Raw genomic sequence first — 14,268 nt, 5'->3', positions numbered from 1 at the left:
GATTCTCCGAGGCTTTCGTGAACGCAGCTACTTCCGGCTACGTCACTCTGGCGGGAAACGCCAGATCCGTTCGTCTGTGGTGAAGTGTCAACACCGTGTTCGGCTGCTGTGTTGTTTTTCACTTTAAATTCCGGTCTAACGGCGGCCGCAGAAATGTCTACGTCCTCCGTTTCCAAGGTAATTCACCGTTCTGGCCCTTTTAAATACTAAGTGCAGCGCGACATGCTAACGTCAACGTCATATTTCAGGGTTGTTTTGTTTTCAAACCAACCGCTAAGAAGAGGAAGCCCTCGCCCGGCATTGGTAAACTATCAGCGTCCCAGTCGAGAGTGTCGTGTTCTGTACTACTTTGTGCTGTAAATGGCGTATGCGTTTATCAACAGAGAACTACTTCATCAACGGCTGTGATGCTGCAGGAAACAGTCAAGAGCGGTTTAAGCTTTGTCACGATCTCTGGACCAGCATTAAAACAGACACTGAAGTGAGTGTTCTTTCTCCAAAAAAATAATTAAAAATCAGCGTCGACTGAAGCTACAGTGGTTAAAATATTCTTATTATATGTATGTGTTTCGTGACGTAATAGTTCGGGTTTACTCATGGGAATGAGATTGCGATAGGTGTGTTATTGTGTTGGATAATATCCTTCATCTTGAAGATCTATTCCGTTTATTGTTGTCATATCACATTATGAATGTCCTACTGTAATCTCAGTACAAGCTCACCTATGTTGGGCAGTAGACTGTCTTGTTTTGGTCTCATTCTTTCATTGTATATTCTCCTTGAATCCTCCTAGTCCTTGCAGGAAGAGCTAAACAGAAAAATCCTGGACAGTTTGCTGCATTTCACTGGAAAATGTTCCTCCACAAGGCAGCAGAGCGACTGGGCGTCTCGGATGAGGGCGAGTGAGATCCCAACAGCAGCTCTGGTGCTTGGTGAGAGAACATGTTTCAGATATGGAAGCGTGTCTGTCAAGAGCAATGTTGGTCTTAACAGTTTTTTACTTTAACAGGTGTAAATGTGCCTGACCACGACATGACGTTCCAGAGCCTTTCCGACCTGCTCCAGCAGTCCGTCACTCCCCATGTGGTGTCTCTACAGGCCAAAGAGTGTTCAGGTACTTCACAACATTTCTCGTTTACTTATCAACGCATCGGTTTCATCTGAATGTTCTGTCTGCTTCAGCTTTAAAACTTTTGATGAGAAGGGTTTTGGAACGCATCATGGGTACGGCTGTCGCCGACGACGAGGATGAGGAGGAAGTTGAGCAGAGTAGCGCCCCCCTCCACACCAGTGTTCACTGCTCTCTGGGCACACTGTGCAACTGGTATAACTCTGTTACAAAGGTAGAACTCACAATCCAGATATTCATGACTTTGTAAAGGATGGAAGTGAACTTGCCATGTTCGTACCTCAGGTGTCCTCCACTCCTGGGAAGAAACGCAGCTCCTTGGCAAAGGACCGCCAGCAGCCACCTGTTGTAATCATCTTCAAAGATTTTGAGGCTTTCAACCCAAAAGTTCTACAAGACTTCATACTCATCTGCAGGTACCTGTAGTCTTTGGAAGGAACATTTGATCTTATTGTGGGTGCAGTGAGATGTCCAATGCAATAAATATCCATTTTAAATTATTTTAAGGAACATAGTCACCTGAAATGAAGATTTGTGTACAGATTATGTTTTTCGATTTACTTCTTCAGTCGACTGCTGTGTCACTCGCCTCAGTATAAGCTTTGAGACCACACCGTCCACATTTTTGTCTCTCAAGACTAACTAATCTGGATTTTCTCTGACAGCCGGTACGTCCAACATCTTCCACTGATGTTCATCTTTGGTATTGCGACTTCACCGAGCACCATCCAGCACATGCTGCCACATTCAGTCTCCTCTCTGCTCTGCATTGAGCTGTTCCAGTCCCTGTCTTGCACACAGCACCTGGCCACCGTCATGGACAAGGTGACTCGGCTAGAATTTTTTTTTGTTTTGCACCTTTGGGCTGTGAGGGCAGCGAGACACTCAGTTTTAAATACGTGAGCCTGAAGTCACTGAATTGACTTGACTTCTGCAAATCCGTGATAGTTAACAACTATGGAGAAGTTCTTGAAAAGAAAAATGTGATAAAGTGATGGCGCCCCCAACAGTAAAAACTGATACTGATACACTTATATCTTCTTTGGAGTTTAAATAAAATATATTATTTTTATTTTATGATATTTAGACATGGTTTTATTATATATATTATATTTACAGAATTTTATTCAGTTTTTCCTGTTTTCTCAAGAGTTTGCATAAAGGGTATTTTTTTTCCTTTTTTTTCTTTAGTAAATTTGATGAATATGACTTGAGCCTGGTTCTGCTGGTAGTTGGACCTTTCTATGACAAATAAATAGCTTTGCGATGATCGCATGGTTTTGGTTTGTTTACGTCTAAGTAGATTAAATATGGCTGTTGATCACAAATGAATTGGGATCAAAAAGGTGAAGAACCCCTGTCACAGTGGATGTCAGAAGTGTTTTTATATTTTACTACATTTTTGTAAAGCTTCTGCATCAGGGTTCCTTCATCTATGGAACCCTTTTCAACATATTTTTAAAGGTGTCATTCAGAGCTAGTAAGTTCAAGTTATGCTTTTCTTTACAGCTGATCCTGACTTCACAGTTCCCCTTCAAACTCAACGGCAAGGTCCTCCAGGTTCTCGTGAGCATCTTCCTCTACCATGATTTCTCAGTGAGAAACTTCATCAAGGGCTTGCAGGTAAAAACATTTCACAAATGTCAGTGAATTGATTTTAAGTCAGTGGAAAAGCAGCGAGACAAACGGGTCAAAACAACTGGCTTCATGTGTGACAAATTGAGTTTCACTTTCTGCATAGTCACAGGATGCTCCACCACTAATGTTTTGTATTTAATACAAATGTCCGTCAGTCATCTTTAAGATGGCTTGGAAATAAGCACCAGAGAATGTATTATTTATTATGATTAAGCTTTTTAAAAGGTTTTGCAGAGGTGCTCCTCACTGCTCCTCTGATGTTGAATGATGTAACACATTGGGTCTCTTTTGGATCAGCTGGCGCTGCTGGAGCACTTCCACTCCGAACCTCTGAGTGTTCTTTGCTGCGAGAAGAAGGAGGCTCTCCTCAACGTGAAGCAGCTCGACTCTGACCAGTTGGAGCGAATCAGACAGCTGCCGTCATTTGTAAGGTAAAAATAGCATTTAACTCAAGTTCACAATAATATACAACAGAAGGATGCATCACTTGGATTGGGCCTTTGTGACAAGAATAATTTGTTTCAATGACTGGGTTGTGTATTTCAGGTTTTTAGAGACGCAGGACGCAGAGGAGCGAGATGATCTCCTGAAGAACGACGCTCATCTGAAAGTGGGTCTCACTCATGTCACCTTAAAGCGGATCGGATCACTGATGTGGTTTCACTCTGTTGAAAGGAGGTGGCTAGTAACATGATCAAGAGCCTCCAGAAGTACCACAAGAACTACTATCCAGTGCTGCGAGTCCTCCACACTTTGACTTCAGCTTTACCCCGTTACCCGCTTGGGAAGCAGGCAAGTTCTCGTGCACGTCCCATTCACTGGTGTACGTTGTAACACGTGTGTGCTGTAGATCAGGGAGCTGCACCTGATCTGTCTGGAGAAGAATGTGTGGGAGAACCAGGATTATCTGTCAGCCATCAAGCTTCTGAAGTGAGTGGGCACATCAGCATGGACGTTTAAACAAAATTAACAGTGGCATGAAGCACTGTACCATTGCCACCTGTCTTAGAAGTGGGGAACTTTCAATAGTGTTGGATTAAATGTGATTTTTTTTTTTTTTTTTTAATGACTTGTAATGCTGTTTTTGTGGAAGAAGACTGTAATTTGAGTCAATCAAAAATGTATATTAATATTCAGAGATTAAAACATCTATGGTATCAAAAACCATTAAAAAAATGTAATAGACAAAAACAATTCCAGGTTGTTTTCAGTGTTAAATCGTTGTGTTTTGTAAATCCTCTTGAAAAGGAAAAGGAGGCAAAGAATAGTTTTTGAAATCATTTTTCATGCGATTTAATGTCAGTTAAATAATGTCAGTTTATCAGGTTTTAATGTCAGTTTCAAAATCCATTCCTAATAGTATATTAATAGGAAAACAAAAAAAGAGAAATGATTGGAATTGTATTAATAGAAAGCAGTCATGAGATTACACTGCATTAGAATAATAATAATAATTACGATGGGGCAGATCATTCATGAGTTATTTAAACTAAATATGAAACTGCTGAGCTCAGCATAAGAAGAACCCCCCCCCCAAAAAAACACTGCGCTACAGTGATTTTCGATCGATGAATCCACCACTCCAGGCTTATATTATCACCTTGCATCATCAAATCTGTGCGCTGAACACGCAGTAACACACTTCACCACTAGATGCAGACACTCTCTGGAGGATTCACACCTTCTGTCAAGTGATAATCTAGTGGAGTCGGATGAGCAGAACTGAGTGAACCGGCCTCCTTGGTGGCGGCGGTTTATAAAGTCAAAGGTGCATCTGCGTTGAGCCAATTGTCGAGGCTCCACTATTTCATTTTATTTAGTAAAGCGCTTGCATTGCTGCACCTCAGAAACGTCTCTCCCCGCAGGATGTTGGCTAAGGAGGAGCTGACCTCTCTGCTGCAGGGGTGCGCTGAGATCCTGAGGTCCTCCAAGTCCAAGAAGATGAAGAGCGCTCAGGCTCAGCTGGAAGAACTGGTCAACAAATTTAAGGAGCTGGACGGTACGTCGAGGGAGGGGAATCTATTCAGGTTTTAGTTTCTGTGAATCATCACCAGTTGTTTTGACAGCTGCCGCTATGGATGCGCCCCAAGACGCCGACGAAGTTTTCACCTCTCCCATCAAAAACCTCCAGAAAAAAACGGATTTGTTCCAACTGAAGAAGGTACAGCGCGGATTGGTTTCGGGTCGTCTGTCAGTGAGGAAGCTGGAAGCGAAAGCTATGACTCAGTGAGGAAACTTGCTTCGCTCAGTGGGCGAGGAGGCGTAGCTGCGATGGAGCTGCCGCCAGGACATTTGGACCACCTGTCCAGTTTGATCTCCCTGAACTTACAGTCTGTTCTCTGCTATCTCACCGATTTAGTAAATGAGCTTCCTTTTGGCTTTTTAAAAAAGTTTAGGGAGAATGAATAGGGATGACAGGCCGGGCTCAGACTGTCTTGAAGTTTGACAATGTTGTTGTTACGGCTCTCATTTCCTCAGGCGCTGCTGGAGATGAATGAGTCCAGGAGATCTAAGAAGCAGTCTCCTTTCGAAACCCTGCGAAACGACACCGTCGAGTTTATCGACAGCTTAGTGAAGTGAGTTTTCTCCCTGCCCTGCTCCCTCCACCCTTCTACTAACTCGCCTGTCTTCCCTCAGGACTCACCTGTCGCCCCCCGAGTCACAGACGCTCTTTGAAGTCTGCTACTACACTTCCTCTGCCTCCATCAGACGCCATCTTAACGCTACACCTCGCATCTCCATCCAGGCTGCGCTCACCAGTCCTTACTACTACCTCCAGGTACTGCAGAAAACCAATATTTATGCAGTTTGAAAGCAACATTGTATGCCGTTTTATCCAGAGAGGGTTGATGACATCACTGTGGATCATAACGGAGCATATGTTGTGACCTGGTTTTCATGAATGTGTAACTGCATGACGATTTGGGGGGGAAAAAAGATGGATTCCTGCACAAATATGGCACTAACAAATGTGTTTTTGTAGCCAGTAGGAAAAGTGAGTGAATGAGCCTTTGGATTGGAACCTGCTGTTGCAGACTAGCACAACTTTCAGGGCACATTTTAGGCCTCTCTTGCTCTCAAAACTGCGGTAGTACACACCATTCTTGGGATCGTCTGTCATGGCTAGAGTCGGGACTCTCTGTGTTCAGGTCACTTCTATTGAGCTCCTGCAAAAAATGCCTTGGAATACATGGATACTTATGGTGCTAGTTGGCTAGTTAGATTCCTGACACGAAGCAGCTCCAGAGAAATCTAGTCGCCATCCAAACTGTCTTTCAGAACGAGCGTCTCAAAGCCGAGGACGGCTCCGTCTCCAACTCTGCTCCTGATATCTGTATCGCCTATAAGCTCCACCTCGAGTGCGGCCGCTTGATCAATCTTTACGACTGGCTGGAGGTGAGTTCACTCCTCACATTCTTCTGAATATAACCTTTGGCCCAAATCAATATTTGTTTGTTTTCCTCTCTGAATTTCTCTTGTTTCTCAGGCTTATGCTACTGTGGTGTCAGCGGCTGAAGGTGTTGATCCAGAATCGGAAAACTTCGGGAAGGTGGATGAAGTCAAACAGTATCCTTCACTTGAAGCTCATTCAGTCTGTGTGAAGTTTTCAAGGTTTTAGCCGGAACGTTCCTTAACTCGGCTCCAGCGCTCGCTTCATCAGGGCAGTGTCAGAACTGGAGTTTCTGGGTTTCATCAAGTCCACCAAGGTGAAGACAGACCACGTGGCGCGGCTAACATGGGGAGGCTGCTGAGGCAGAAGCCTTCACAAATAGTGTTCTAGATTTGACCCATCAATTAAAGAATGTACTGCACTGGCTGTTTTGCGACTACATTTGTGATTCACCTATTTAAATTTAGAGGCAGTGAGGTCTATGGATTTGTCTTTATCTGGGGTCCAGGAGGTGAACGGGGAACCTCACTTGGACAGTACTCACTTCCGTTTCGACCGTGACCCACAGTGGGTCCCTCTTATGACTTACTGAAAGGGACCAGAAGTATGAACGCTTCAAAGATTTTTATTGTTTTGTTCAGGTCAGTACATTTTAAAGTGATAAAAGTAAAAGTTAAAATAAATAAAAAGGGAAAAAAAACTGTCCATTCTGCATTGAACTGACACAAAACTGCAAACATTCCCTGTTCCATCGCCTCCAAAGATTGACCAGCAAACCTCCTGTAAAATCCTGCTCCGCTCGATCATATTTACATGTAACAAACAGAAGAGAGCCTGGAATGCTGGGAATCTTTACAAAAGTTGATGAAGGAACTGAGGCCACTGTTTGAAATGGGGTCTGTCATATGTACACGAGGAAGCACCGAGTTGCTCATGATAGCTTCATAGAAACTTGTCCATTAGACAGAAATATGGCACTGTAAGAAAACTTTCATATAAACTGCGTAACTGGATCTCAGACTTGCTCTTGTGAGAAATGCCACGACGACTGCAGCAGGAGAGGAATGTTCAGGAAACATCTGGAGAAGAGGGTCGTAATAAATTCACAATCCAGATTCCAAGCCGTCTTTCTTTTAAAAAGGTGGAGACGTGAAACTTACAGCTGGCAGGTTGCTCCCCGAATCGCCGCATTAACTGGTCGTGTGTGAACTTGACAAAGGTGTCGTACTGTTCTGCAAATGGAGAAGTTTGGCCGTTTAAAACATGTTTAAATTGCATGAATAGAAAAATGCAATGAATCGACGTGGAGCCAAACCACTACAGAAAATATTCCACTGAGAATTTGTCATAGAATTCAGTCAAACACAAGCTCAAGTAAATATGTGGCTGGGTAAACTGCCATCTATTAAATAGAGAATTTCTAAACAGGAGACAGCTAATACAAACACCACGTTTCTGGATTCTTTATTCGGTGTCGAAACACCAACCTGCCAGTTTTGACGTCATCGTCTCCTCGTACTCCTCTCGCACCTTCTCTTCCCGCTCCTTCAGCAAGCGCTCGCAGATCATGCCCACCTGTCTGAGGGTGAATAACGGCTGCTCTCGCCTGGTGGGTGAGACGCCACCAGAGGACGACCCTGCGGGGTCACATCAACCATGAGGATGAACTGTCACAGCTTGGCCCCTCGGACACAATCACTCACCTGACATGGGGGACACGATCACAGCAGACGACTGTGAAGGGGACTCAGGAGAATAACAGCACTCTGGTTGTTGGTAGCCTCCATCCAGATGCTTCCTCTTCTGTATACGCTTGTACTCCTGCTTTATGCTGTGGAGGATTTGTTCTGGGAGGACAGGGGTGGGGGGGGTCAACAATGACGATCCAAACATTCACCACTGACTGGCGGAGATTTCCACCGATTACCTGCGCTAAGCCTAGACGACGACTCTCCAAATGGCGACGGCTCCATGCTGAGGTACTTCCTAGGCGATGAAGAGGACTGGGACACGGGGATACATCTTCGTCTTTTAGGAGCGTTTGGACTCATGAGCGGGTCGAAATCCATGGTCCTCTTCAGCGTTGCTCCGCACGCCATGGCTGGAATATGTGTCAAGAACACACCGTTTCATCCTTGTTATTGAGGGGAAACTAGCGCTATCTTGTTGTTGTTGTAACTTTGAAATCGTTAACCGCATTGATCCGTATTTCCCAACCAACTCAAACGAAAACAAAGCTAGCGCTAGCTCATGCTACCACAAGTCGGACATCACCGTTCACGGCAAGAAATCGGTTTTACCTGATTTTAGAAAACGGCGGTCGAAAGGGATCCGCGATTCAACCGAAACGAGACTTGAAGTTGGTTTCCACGAGTTAAAGCGAAGGAAAGCGAGTAGGCAGCGACCCAACTGTCATCCGTTAGTTGGTAGAGCTAGGTAGATGCTCCGGCTCATGACGTCATGGCGAAGTCGCCGCAATGCACCCTGGGTAGTGTTGCTATATTAGCTCATATAAAACGGCTCGTCTAAAGGCAGCGCCACCGCTTAAACGACTATATAACGACCATTAAAATAAACCACTCGATAGTACAACAACATGTTTTTATTCAGAGTGTTTACAGATAGAATCAAAGTATCCCGTGTAATACGGTCCACCACAAGATGGCAATGTTACATAAACAGCCATTGAATTATTGTCTCAAAACCAATCTGGAGAAAAGTCTCTCTTTGTTAGCTCATTCTTTACATTATTCTAAAGCACAAATCAGGCCTTATTCGTCACTTTTTTATTTTTGCTTTTCTTACAAAACATATATTACACTTCTTATCAAAATAAATATAAAAAAAAGACACAAGCTGTAAATATATAACTCACAATAACTAAACAATGTGGCTAAATACTACAGTTAATGCAAACAAAAGGAGACTGAATGTGCAAATGTAACTACAAAACATGGAAGTAAAACAAATAAATTATTAAATTATGCTTGTAGAGATAAAAAACACATATTTACATAAAAACAAAGGCGAAGGAACAGTCTAGAGCATGTTAATCATAGTGGCATATCACACATTAAAATAAAAGCAAGAGCCATGCAAAAACATTTTTATTTGTCAGCATTGTCATTTACCTTGGCACAAATGATGCATCACAGCAGCAGACACAGTCATGTTTTTCTTCATGATGACACCTCGCGGTGGGAGCAAAGATGGCGTCTCATGTATTTCTACTTAGTTAACAGCGACATGTATCAGCACTGGTGAATTGATGTTACAGTTTCACTTTGATTTTCTGCCACGACACTGAAATTCTGTACGCGGAAATGAGGATCAGCACAGTTCAAACAACTGAAACATCAACTGGTCAAATGTCTCTAGTCAAATACTTCACGTTCCACCATGACATGTTTCATTCTCAGGACGTTTCAATATATTTAACAGTAAGAGCATCAAAGATTCAACAGCAAAAGCGTCTTAACACAACACTGATTCACCCACTATTCTAGACTGGGTCTGCGTTGGAGCTTTGCGGAAGTCCAGACACTCTGACCTGGGCCACTTTAACCCTAGAGGAGGCACTGCTGGCTGCCTCTTTGCCAGCCCCAACTCCGGTGGATCTCACGCTCCTGCTATTCCAGTCACTCTCCCCGCTGTTGTCCAAAGGTGTGGTCATTCCCTGGCAGATGCTGAGGAAGGCCCGGCGCAGGTCTTTGCTCCTCATGGCGTAGATCACCGGGTTGGCGGTGGAGTTGAGCAGACAGAGCATGCTGCAGAAGGCAAACACAGTCTTGATGAAGTCGTTCACCTTGCCGAAGAGGTCATACACCATGATGGCCATGAGGGGACCCCAGCAGATGATGAGGGCTACCAGGATCAGGACCAGCGTCTTGGCCAGACGGAGGTCCATACGCGCTTGCTCTGGCCTCACTGTCTGAACCTTGGTCCCTTCTGCTGTGTAGACGATGACGCTCCTCTGGGAGCTGCGGCTCAGCATGCGCACGGCGTGGTGGTGCGACTTCCACAGGATGAAAATGTAAGCGTAGATGATGAAGAGGAGCAAGATGCTGGTGATACCGATCCAAAACATCAGATATTTCAGGTCAATCAGAGGGAATATATCAGAGCAGGCGGAGTTGAGGTCTTTGCAGTTCCAGCCGAGCAGAGGCAGCATCGATATGATAATGGAGATGGTCCACATCAGACTGAAGGCGATAATCGCTTTGGTCTTTGTCACGATGCGCTTGTAGGCCAGCGGCCTGTGGATGGAGATGTAGCGGTCAATAGCTGTGAGGAACAGGCTTCCCACAGAGGCGGTGAAGGAGGCGATCACGCCGGACAACTTGAAGAGGAACACGTAGTGGGTGTCCTTTCTGTGGAGCACGTGGAAATCCAGGAAGCTGTAGACGAATATGATGCTGCCGATCAGGTCGGCCACAGCCAGGCTCCCGATGAAGTGGTAGGAGGGTCGAGATCGCAGCGTCCTGGAGTGCAGAATCACGCAGAGCACCACCAGGTTCTCCAGCACCGTGAACGCTCCCAAGGTCAGGGCCAGGATGGCCACAGCGAGCTGCTGACCCGGGGTCAGGATCATGAAGCACTCCATGTTGTCCACAAAGTCCTCCCCGCACTTGGCTCTGCCCCCGCCCTCCACCATCGTCTCATTCCCGAGAAGATCGGAAACATTGGTGGGGAGAATCGGAGCAAGGCTGACGGCGATGACCTCCTTGAGTTCAGCGAAGGAGCCGCCGATGGATGCGTGGTGCGGTTTCTCCAAGTGGAATCCGTTTTTCATGGAGTCCATGAGGGGGTCGTCGTAGACGGCGTCGTTGGAGCCCAGGTACCGCACACCTGTCGTCACGGCGCTCACGGTGGCGCCGGCCAGTCCATGCAGGGTCATGGCTGCGGCTCAGTGCTTGAGCTGCCTCACTTCCATGCTTCAAAGAGAAATATCACACATCCGTTCAATGTTTTTTTCCCCAGTCTAATCTTTATTTATAAGTGGTGCAGGGAGAACAGCTGACTCTGGAGCAGATGCGCTCCAGACAATAGTGGGAAAGTGAGCAGTTGATGACAAACCTGTGTCGCCTCAGGGGAAATCATGGCATTAAGTATGTAGGGCAGCCAGGGGCTCTTATTAATTACAGACGGTCATTACACATCAATACGCTCTTTGTGTTCAACAATCATCCAACTAATTGGGCAGAGCATGAAAAAAAACCAATTGAATTAGCCTTGAACTTCAATGTTAAACAGCGAGTTAAACCAAAATAAATGTTTATATTCATGCCAAACACAAGCACAATGAAGGAAAACGTACCTCAAGTGTGTCAGAACAATGTCCATGGCGCACCAACAGGAACGGTAGTCACTCAGTAGTGACAGAGGAGGGAAGAACCGAGGCGCAAAAAAAAAAGATTTGCTTTTTTTTGCTTAGAAATGAAAAGTAGCTCAGGTCGTTAAACTCCAATTTGAAGCGCTGTCAATCACCGCGAGGCGGCAGTGAGTCCGCGAGAGCGCGTGTGAGAGCGTGTGTGAGGATGAGGGCGGTTTTAAAGCTGTGCGCCCGCGTCACGTGATCTGAGGTGTTCGATCGCGTCCCTGAGCATCGTTCCGCTCCTTCTGCTTATCAACTGGTATTACTCTTCTCTTGCAGCACTGCGAAATTCACGACATAGACGACGACTACTGCGACACAAATACTTTCACTAAATACGCTACACTAATAACATTCTGCCATCAATACATATAAAAGAATAATTTTTTTTTCAAATATCAGCAAGATTACTTCTCAGAATTCCACAATTTAGTCAGCCAAGAAGGTTGCGGGTTCGATTCCAGCTTGAGGAAACTTCATATGAGCTAATCTGTTTCTCTGCAGTTGCATTTGCTCTGTTCACTGTGTGTGTGAGAGAGTGTGTGGTTGTCTGTCCAGAGTGTCCCCTGACCATTTCTCAGAGTAGCTGGGATAGGCTCCACCTCCTGTGACTCTATCCGGGGAATAAGTGGAAGAAAATGAATGAAAACTTTGCCAAGGCTATTGGATGTTTTGAGCCAAGTCAATGTAGTTTTTAAAGCCCTGGTTCAGTCATAAGTTTATGGCAGAGATGTCAGCCATTTCCTCGCTTATGGATCGGGAACCCGACTCCCAATGAAGTGAACTGAAATACTTGTATTGAGCAGTTCATGCTTGTGTTTATTCATGTCTCCCTTTGCTCTGAAGTCAACCCACTTCTACATGGACTTTGACTTCATTGCTCCCCCTATACAGATTTAGCTTGAAACAAAACCTGAAAAACATCATCCTATACTTGGATTTTACCGGCCGCCTCTGTTCCACGTATGAACACACAGCACACATGCATTATTTGCCGGTTTCTACGTGGCAGGGTCACAAGTTCACTCATTACCAAGTGTCCTGCTCCTTTACTGCACAGCTGCACCATTATTTCCACTCTCCCAGCAGAGCCCGCTCCCAAATTACATGTATCTTGCTGTGGAAAATACATGACATTTGGCAATGAGGCATCACGGAACAACAATGAGAGGAGACGCAGCTCATGCCAGAAACTCCAGAGGCAGCTGAGGAGCCATTACTCAACACTTGATCTGCACATTTGAGCGAAAGTACATTCATCCTTTACACTTATTCACCGCGCCGCTACAGTATGTGCTGCTTTTCTAAATTCTGCATGATAATTACCATGATTATTTCGGGTTCCAAGGCACCAGCGAGAGCCTGGGCGACAGAAGCTGTCTGCCATGACAAAAGGCTTGTGAGACCACCATGGCAGCTCGTAGGGGTTTAGCTCCCTTCGCCACGTGGGCCGCACATTCATCTGCGAATATTGCGAGAGATTCGCGGTGATTGATTTCGGGAAGCCTCCTTTTGTAAAGCAACATCCGTGGCTCTTATTTAATATCGACCCACGTGGAGTTCCGGAGGACTGTCACTTTGAGAGAGCTTCTTCTGTCAAACTCCGGCTCTCCGCTGCTGATTCCACGCTGACATTTGCGCCAGTGCGCACACATTTTCATGAACTGTTCTGAAGTGGCGAGTTTATCAGCGAGATCATTTTAGTAGCAATTACAGCTGGAATTCTGGCGATTGCACTTGCGGTGTGTCATCGGTCCATCTGAGAGTGTGTGTGTGTCTGTGGGGGGGGTGAAGATGCATAAACAGAGAGGAGAGGAGGAGGTTGTGGCTCAGCACTGACAGCCTTTTCTAATCTGCCACTAATAAAGCCGCCCTCCTCTCAACAGGAAACATGTCACGCTGTTGCCGAGGCACTTTTTCTTCAGCTCGTTGACAAAACGACACGCAGGGTCGTCTAATTGCAATCATCCAATTAATCAAGAATCGGGAAACTGAAGAGATGACGACCCCCGTCTCTTAAAGGATCTTCCTCTCCTCCTCTAGCTCTTCTGGGGGAACACTGAGGTGTTTTCAGTGGAGGAGTACGGAGGTGCTCTGCTTCGTCTTCACCACCACTGAAAGCACCATTCCCCTCACTTGTGAACAAGACTCCAAGTTACGTACAGATCCGGATACGGACAGATCCTTCTGTCCATTCTCTGCCCTCATTTCATCCGCATTTCTGCATGTTTCCACAAAGCACACACGAAGCAAACGGAGCAGTACCACTGGAAACCATGTGGGGCAGTGTTGCTGTTACTACTCGATATGTAGCTCTAATGAGACATAAAGAAGACGTCATATTTAACAGCCTCACCGACAACGCTGCCTCTGTTTCATCTTTTGTGCACGAGCTGTTTTATCAATAGTTTTTCCACAATGTTTCTATTGGAGTTTGTTGTTGTCATAAGCATTTGACTCTGGGCTGCTCCCCCCGGTGGATGTATTGGAGAAAAGCAATACCAGCTCTTAGAAGACATGGAAGCATGTGGTCAGAGACGGTAACATAGTTTGAAACAGACGTCATGCTTTTACAGCTGGTCCAAGGATTTTCTCAATGTTTTAGGGGTAATTTTTTTTATCTGTAAGACACCCCACACGAAGATAAAAAAAAAACCCTGCCGTCTGTAGAGTCTCTCGTGCTCCGCGATAATCTCAACACCACTCGCATCAAGATTCTGTCCCACCACTGATGAA

At 45.4% G+C, this 14,268-nt stretch overlaps 3 protein-coding genes across 3 annotated transcripts; 1 reads left to right on the top strand and 2 right to left on the bottom strand.

Moving 5' to 3' along the window:
• Positions 1-59: 59 nt before the first annotated feature.
• On the top strand, positions 60-6,622 carry orc3 (origin recognition complex, subunit 3). Its single transcript, XM_053845367.1, has 20 exons — positions 60-177; positions 249-303; positions 384-481; positions 794-932; positions 1,010-1,114; positions 1,183-1,343; positions 1,415-1,545; positions 1,795-1,954; positions 2,639-2,752; positions 3,065-3,198; positions 3,314-3,377; positions 3,443-3,559; positions 3,618-3,697; positions 4,633-4,766; positions 4,834-4,928; positions 5,246-5,343; positions 5,405-5,546; positions 6,047-6,163; positions 6,255-6,334; positions 6,414-6,622. Exons 1-20 carry the CDS (start codon positions 154-156, stop codon positions 6,517-6,519), a joined length of 2,154 nt encoding a protein of 717 aa, XP_053701342.1. The 5' UTR covers positions 60-153; the 3' UTR covers positions 6,520-6,622.
• A 141-nt stretch (positions 6,623-6,763) lies between these two features.
• On the bottom strand, positions 6,764-8,621 carry LOC128747383 (akirin-2-like). Its single transcript, XM_053845245.1, has 6 exons — positions 8,459-8,621; positions 8,086-8,259; positions 7,862-8,005; positions 7,646-7,795; positions 7,319-7,390; positions 6,764-7,237 (listed from the first exon to the last, which is right to left on the bottom strand). The coding sequence occupies exons 2-6, from the start codon at positions 8,255-8,257 to the stop codon at positions 7,227-7,229; spliced, it is 549 nt and encodes a 182-aa protein (XP_053701220.1). The 5' UTR covers positions 8,258-8,259; positions 8,459-8,621; the 3' UTR covers positions 6,764-7,226.
• A 240-nt stretch (positions 8,622-8,861) lies between these two features.
• On the bottom strand, positions 8,862-11,602 carry LOC128747555 (cannabinoid receptor type 1B-like). The gene is made up of 2 exons (XM_053845502.1): positions 11,476-11,602; positions 8,862-11,092 (listed from the first exon to the last, which is right to left on the bottom strand). Exon 2 carries the CDS (start codon positions 11,053-11,055, stop codon positions 9,661-9,663), a length of 1,395 nt encoding a protein of 464 aa, XP_053701477.1. The 5' UTR covers positions 11,056-11,092; positions 11,476-11,602; the 3' UTR covers positions 8,862-9,660.
• Between the last annotated feature and the right edge of the window lie 2,666 nt (positions 11,603-14,268).

This window comes from Synchiropus splendidus, chromosome 16, assembly GCF_027744825.2.
Source record: "Synchiropus splendidus isolate RoL2022-P1 chromosome 16, RoL_Sspl_1.0, whole genome shotgun sequence".
NCBI classification, from domain to species: domain Eukaryota; kingdom Metazoa; phylum Chordata; class Actinopteri; order Syngnathiformes; family Callionymidae; genus Synchiropus; species Synchiropus splendidus.
This window is presented reverse-complemented; position numbering and strand designations above follow the sequence as displayed.